The sequence below is a fragment of the Fukomys damarensis genome, unplaced genomic scaffold, assembly GCF_012274545.1.
Source record: "Fukomys damarensis isolate Sample0158 unplaced genomic scaffold, DMR_v1.0_HiC HiC_scaffold_16, whole genome shotgun sequence".
In the NCBI taxonomy this organism is placed as follows: Eukaryota; Metazoa; Chordata; class Mammalia; order Rodentia; family Bathyergidae; genus Fukomys; species Fukomys damarensis.
The window spans coordinates 71,371,280-71,378,906 of record NW_022900928.1 but is presented as its reverse complement, the minus strand read 5'-3'; the positions used below and the strand labels follow the sequence as shown (position 1 = coordinate 71,378,906).

Sequence of the window (7,627 nt, the reverse complement as noted above, 5' to 3'; positions counted from 1 at the left end):
GCACTGTGTCTTATGAAGAGTAAACTGCCAGTAAATTTTTTTTCATATTTTTCTGTTTCTATTTTATTATATCCCATACTTATTTTTATTATATTTTTAATAAGCATGATAGAATTTAACACCAATACATATGTAATATTCTTCCCAAACAAATGACTATGAATTAAATCAAGCATGTAATTTAGAGAAATCATAAGGTTGGCAGAGAAACTAACAATATGCCAAATGTGCAAAATCCTACCATATTCATGACCATGTTTCTCATTTAATAGTGCACACATATGTGTAAAAACATACCCCCACACATATATACAATGCATATTTTCTATAATACAATATATACTTTGGTATAATAAAACAGTGCAGTGATGTGTGGAATGTTTGTGATTTGAGAAAAACAAACATCGTCTTTGAGGCAGTTGGAGAATTTGTAATATGTACCAGATACTGAATGATATTAATGATTTATTATCCATTTATTTAAGTATAGTTATGATAAAATTAACTTAAAAATTAATATTCATTATCAGTAGAAAATAGGTACAAAGATATATTGATAACATAACAAAATTTGTCTTAACAATTTTCCAACCAAACAAGCTGTAGTGACAGAAAATGAAGTTTGCAGAAGGCAGAGATGAGAGAGGAGAATGACGGATGGACCTTAATACTTTTCATACTACTCATATATACAGATTTCATAAATTCTCAAATAAAAAAGCAAAGAAAATGAGAACCAAAATAACTCATCAATTTGTTAGAACAACATATAAAGGCAAAGATTAATGTGTTGATGAATTTTAAAAATATGAAATGTAAAGCCTGAGATTTAGCTCAGTAGTGCTGCAACTACCTAGCCAGAGCAATGTGCTGAGTTTAATCCCCAGCCAATAAATGTCACATTAGTGGCTGGCATTCTGACTTAACTAGGTTCTAGAACTATCTGTGTTTAAAATGTTGAATAATAAAGTTTGAATTATGCAAAATTCCACAGTGATGAGAGAGAAGTTTCAAAATTTCTATTTCATAATGATGTAGTAATTATATTAATCAATTAAAAACTGTAAGCTGATAGAAAGGGATTATCACAGAGTGTGAAGTGCAGAGAAGGTACTAGGAAAATGATAGAGGTCAAACACCTAAAAGATGTGTGATTCTTACAGGGGCAGAAAGGAGTATAGAAAAATTCCAAAGAAAATCATGGGAAAATACAAGTAGTTGTGATTATGTTTTTAGCATCTAAAACAACCCACAACAGAAAGAAATGTTCTATTCAGAGTAATTTTAAATAAAGTAATTTTAAATAAAGTGGAATTGTATCTGTAGCAGTTGAAAACATCTTGATAAATTTCAAAGGAAAGAGCATTAGCTTTCTCCTGCTAAATATGCACTGGACTTTGACTCCTAATTGCAAAAAAAAAAAAAAAAAAAAAAAAAAAAAAAATTAAAGCAGAAGTAGTGGTACATAATGCTGCAGACTTTCTAATGGAAGGTTTGGCAGAATCCTGCTTAAACTCTCAAGTGAATCATTCACTCTGAGGTCAGCAGCCGCTGTGATGTGAGGACACACAGGTTCCTAAAAGGCCCCTGCAGTGAGTGAGAAACTGAGGCCTCCTGCTAACAGCACTGCCCTGAGCCACCTTGCCAGGAAACCCTGCATCAGGTGACTGTCTCCCTGGGGCAAGAGTGACAGCAATGCATGAGAGGTCCCAACTTAGGACCACCCAGCTAAGCTGCCCCATATCTCTGACCATATCACATACTCTAAGGCAATAAGTCATTCTGTTCTAAGCTGACAAGTTTGTGAATAAATTGCAGCACTATAATAGGCTTCTAATTCAATACTTAATGCAAGGGATGCAGCAACATTCAAATGTGAGAAAGATCAGGTTGTCCAAAGACTTTATGGTGTTGTTAGCAGCTGTAGTGGTACATGAATGCATATATGTGCTTCACATATGCCATGAACAGCTCTCTATAGTTGTCGCACTTTTGTCTTCATGTGCCTCATTTGGCAAACACATTGGAAACTGGTTAAATACAGTATTTTAAGTGAGTCCTGCAGTCAATGACTGAATGAATACATGGAATTGTCATGGGGTAGAAAGAAGCTAAAGTTATTATTTTCCTATTCTTGCCCACTTCTGTGGCTGTTATCCAGACTGCTGTTCTACTTATTCCCAATATTGTCACTATTGTCTTTACGCAGTTACTTAACCTGCCTGTGCCTCAGCTCTCTCATATATAATTAAGAGTAGTAATCACATTCAGCTAACAGAGATGCAATTCAGACTCAATTTGTTAATGTATGAAAATTAGTTATAACAATAAACAATGCATATAAAGGAAGATATAGAGACAGCTACCACTAGAATTTATGGTACTATAGTTCTTATTACTAGGATGCCACAGGTAAGGTTACTAGTTTGGTTACTAGTTCAGATATCTTGAGTGCGGACATTTTTCTAAGTTACTTTGATAGTGAAAGGAATATATAATAGTATTTGCCTTGCAGGATTCTACAATTAACTTAGTCAATACAGGTAGAGTATCTTGATCACTGTCATATAATAAACAGATTTTCAATATCAGTTCTTATTCTGGGTGTTTAAATGGATGAGTCTAATTAGATTGGTTCTCATGAAATTAATTTGATTAAATGTGAAAAAAATTCCAAAAATAAATATAAATATTGCTACATCTTATCTTTAATTAGAAATATACTACATTTTTGAAAGGTGGATGGAACCTAGAAAAAGTAAAAATTTTTCATAAAAGTCTTTCCTCTAAAAATTTACAAAATCCATGTTCACATTTTCTCCTAATAAATTAATGGCCATCTTCATCCATAACACATGATGAATGAAATCCAAAACTGAATTTTAGGATAGCCAAAGGAAATCAAATCCAAAATTCATCCTTCACTAAGGGGACAATAAGTTTAAATTCAAAGAAATTATAAGCTTAGTGTTGTCAGAATAGAAAGCTAAAGTAGAATAGCAGTTAGGGAGGTCTTGTTAAACCAAATCCCAGGCACTCACAGCTGGATTCCTGACTGAGCTATTATCCAAGCCCAGACAGTGCTGACCTAGTGTGCTGGGGTGAACAGTAACCTCTGGAAAGAAATCATTAGCCTTTGTACAGTGTATAAAACCATCCTCAACTGCAATCATGACCAGCACGTTATGTCTTATGGCACCTTATTTTAGATAAGCTGCATCAGCAATTTGCCCCAGAAACATTTCCCTTTGATCTTTGTTAAACATTTTTTTAAACTCACATTACAATGCCTAAAAAACTTTTGCTGCATAAACTATTGCAGGACAATGAACTAGATACCCACTGTTCCCAAGACCCTTATCAGTCACCTTTCTTTATTTTTTCAGAAGCCTGGAACATGAGATTGGCTTCAGATAGCATCAAAGTGTGAACAAATGAAAAGGTTTTTTTCTTTCAAGAGGAATAATGTTTAACTTGCAGGGAAATAAATGTTTATTTAAAAAAATGTAGAGATTGTGAGGATATAAAAGTTATCTGAAGAATATTCTGGCAGAAGAATTTAAAATAGGCCCTGGATGACAAAGAGCTCAATCAGCTTATAGCCTTCCTGCCCATGGTCTACTTTTTTTCCCCGTAAAATTCATTTTCAGGTACATGAGATCTCAAAGGTGGCTTCTATGGGAGGTGATAGCACCATCCATAACCTCAGCAGTCAGCACTTGAGTAAAACATTTTCATCCCACCAACGCTTCTCTCCTTAGTATTGGCTTCTGAGCTCTAAGCAGTCTTACAAGGACTGTTAGCAATCTCATTTACTTCCCTGGAATGATCTACCTGATTATTACAAGGCAATTTAAACTCTGGCACACCATTCACAATTTTTGGCAAGCATCTTATGTAATTAGCCCCCTCCTTTCACTTTCAGCCATAAAAACAGGCATCTCCTGAGACACTGGTTCACATCTTCATAGCTCCTTGATTCAGCTGTTACCAAGATGAATACTTCATGGTTCTCAACTTAGTCATTTTTATTTCAGTCAACAAAAAAATATATATTTACTAAGCTACACTCCTACTTTAAAATTTCATACATTATCATACAGTAAATGATAATTATCATATAGTAAACCTCATCCATTATCATATGGATTATCTACCGAGAACTGCAAGGAGCACACACTGTGTGCAGTGGAAGAAGTTCGTTTTAGAAATTTTTAAAAATTAGAAAGTGCTGGATTAATATGAAACAACTTCCTCTAAGGTGTAATTGAGTGTTGCCAGCCCAAAATTCTTTATGGTATAATTTCTGTAACTTCCGAAAAATAAGATATATTAATTTTTCATAGCTCAGCATTTGACAGCCACTCCTGCAGGAATGGATTTGAAGTACCTCTCCAAGTAATTTGAGAGACTGTTCCCATTGCTTATCCCCCAGGAGAGTGGGCCATTTGAACTAATAGCTTCCTCAGAGCCAGTTTCACATCTTTGTTTCTCAAGGAATAAATCAAAGGATTCAGGCAAGGAGTGACAACATTGTTTAACACCAGAACTACTGCTTCTAGCCAAGGGCTGGAAGCTAGCCTAAGATAAACGAGAATCACAGGCCCATAGTAAAAGAAGATGGAGGTCAGGTGGGCGCTGCAGGTGGAGAAGGCTCTGCGCCTGCCTTCTGAGGAGCGGATTTTCAATATAGAGACAACAATGTGGGCATAAGAAGTAAGGATAAGGAGAAAGCATATGAGAGCTACAACACCCACATTGGTGAAACAAACTATGTGTGCTAGAGAGGTGTCTGCACAGGCTAGGGGAAGCACCACAGGGATATCACAGAAAAAACTGTCCACCTCATTGGGGCCACAGTAGGGCAACCTGAAGATTAAGAATGTGAGGACAGATGCATGCAGACAGCCTCCAACCCAAGTGCCCACAGTGAGACCGGTACACACCCTGTGGCTCATGATGACCGTGTATCGCATAGGGTGACAGATGGCCACAAAGCGGTCATAGGCCATCACAGTATAAAGGAAACACTCAGTGCAGCCCAGGAAGTGGTAGAAAAAGACCTGAGAAACACAGCCCTGGTAAGAGATGGTGTGGCTTTGCCCCACTAAGAAGACCATCATCTTGGGGGAATTCACAGAAGGGAAAAATATGTCAAATATGGACAGGTTTCCCAGGAAGAAATACATAGGGGTGTGGAGGTTGGAAGAAGCCAGAATGGTGAGGAAGATGATGAGATTGCCCAGCAAGGTGAAAATGTAGAAAGTCAGGAATAGAACAAACAGCATGGTCTCCAGCCCTTCTGTATTAGAAATTCCTAGCAGGACAAATTCTGTCACAAGGGTGGAGTTTCCAGTCTTCATGTGTCAGGTGGTCCTGAAAAGCAGAGCAATATTCACTACATAAGAGCAAAGAAAAGGAGAATATCTTCCTGACAAAGTGACTTTTATTTCAATCAGTGGCTCTATGCAACAAAGGAAAATGAAGGAAAGGGGCCTGTCGTGAATCTGGCTTTGAGATACATTAAGAATTGTGTGAAAGTTGACCCTAGTTTCTTCATGTGCTAAATGAAGAAACACAATAATTTGTTATTAGAAAATTGTACTTTATTAATAAGCTCTTATTGCTAATTTTATGTACATATTTTAAATCTGGTTTATTATCAAACAAACTGGCATATTTCCTCATGAAAAGTTGTGAATCCCATGAATTCTATTAATAAACATCAGTACCACATGATCCTAAGAAAAAGCATAATTATATTTTCTGAAACCCTGATTTCTCCTTTTGTATGTTTGCATTTTATTTTATTTTAGTAAGCCCTATGTTGCCAACAGTTATGACTAATTTTCTTTCACTGTGATCAATACATGCTCAATAAAAAATGAATAAATCTATTTATACTACTGTATTGCTGCTCTGGAAATGTTTCCTGTATTATTTCAATTTTTGCAAAGATAATGGATCATGCCATGGATAAAAATCTCAGTAAGTGGAATACAATGCAACAGCTGAGGTGAAAGAAGCTGGGGCTCTTCACGACATTGCTGTCTTCAGTCCCATAATCAGGCCCCACGCAGACCTCATGCTCCGGGTGTTAGAACTGATGGCCATCCCAGAAGAAATAAAGCAGAAGTCAAAGGACCCCTGCCTTGCCCAAAGTCTATTTGACATTGATTTAGGCCACAGGAATCAATACAATTCACATATACTTCCCATCTGCCTGTTAGAAACATCAAGATCAATAAAATACAGTTCAATCCCTTGAAGAACTTAGTCTGGAGGGATATAGAACTGATTTTGAAGCCTGACCCGACTCTGCTATGTACTACTTCTGGAACCATGAACAAATGAACCTTTCCGAGCTTCATCTGTTTACAAAGAAAAATGAAAACAGTTTGTCTATAAGGTCTTTGTGAGGGTTATGACAGGTTATGAAGACAAAATAATATAATCAAAGCTTGGCACTTAGTATTAAACATGTAGTAAAGTTATTTAGTTAAGTGTTATAATATAATGTTTAAAATTTTCAAAAGTAGTGAAGACAGAATTGAAATGAAATATAAAGAAAATATAGAATTTCAAAATTTATTTAAGATCTATTTATGGGATCCATATGATTTTAAAGGCATAAAAAGACACCTAGGTCAGAAAAATGCAATTTTCTTCAGAAGCTCAATCCTGCACTATATAAATACTCTGGCAGAGTTAAAAGATCATTAGGTAGACTACTCTTCAGTCTGAACATTTCTGTTTCTATCAGTCAAAAAATTGACATTGCTAAGTGACAAGTGTTTGGCATATGCTTGCCCCAAGTAAAGTGAGATATAAATATCACAAATTATCTTAGATGAACTTCCAAAGTCCTCCTCACCAGCCTCTTACACTCAATATTCAATACTCTACATCCATGAACATGGATTTCTCAGAAAGGATTTGCCATCATATAATGAAAAAAAAGTCTAAAACCAGGTTGTGCCTCATCATAAAGATGGTCATTTGAGAAAGCAGTGAATTTCTACCATAGAAAATTTCAAGTAAAACTTACAGGATCAACTTATAGAGAAGCAGAAGAGGGAAGCATTCTCCTCTAAGGAGGGTAAACTAAATATTTTCTTTTAATTGTAAATTCTCAAATACATATGACTAATATATTTTCTTTCAATTATAAATTCTAAAATACCTCATACTAGCTTTTCATAAACTTTTTGAGCTATCACCACACAAAAGATATCAAACTTTTGAGCTATCACCACACACAGAATATCAAATATCCTAATATTTGCGGATTTCCCTTACTCTTTGGTGAGAGAATGGAAATGTAACCCCCCATTAAAAAAAGATTTCCCGTGGATATGCTGGCTTACTAATAGGGGCTGCTCTTGGCTCCTCCTTTCCACGGTTCTCCCACTTCCCTTAGTTGAGCAGGAGAAATGACCAGAACTGAGAGCCTGAGTAGAACAGAGAGGAGCAAAGAGAAGAGCAATGAAAGCAGAATGCAAAGTTACAGAAGCAGAGTTTTAGACCCAAACCAGCAGATGAAAATTAAATCCAATTGGGTAGAAAGATTTTCTTGTGAAGTTTTTAGGCAAGAAGAGTGTGTGCCTACAGCCAGAATTGTATGCTT

At 35.9% G+C, this 7,627-nt stretch overlaps 1 protein-coding gene across 1 annotated transcript; it reads right to left on the bottom strand.

Moving 5' to 3' along the window:
- Positions 1 to 4,424: 4,424 nt before the first annotated feature.
- Positions 4,425 to 5,363, bottom strand: LOC104858014 (putative olfactory receptor 10D4). The gene has a single exon (XM_010618093.1). It carries the CDS (start codon positions 5,361 to 5,363, stop codon positions 4,425 to 4,427), a length of 939 nt encoding a protein of 312 aa, XP_010616395.1.
- Positions 5,364 to 7,627: the final 2,264 nt, after the last annotated feature.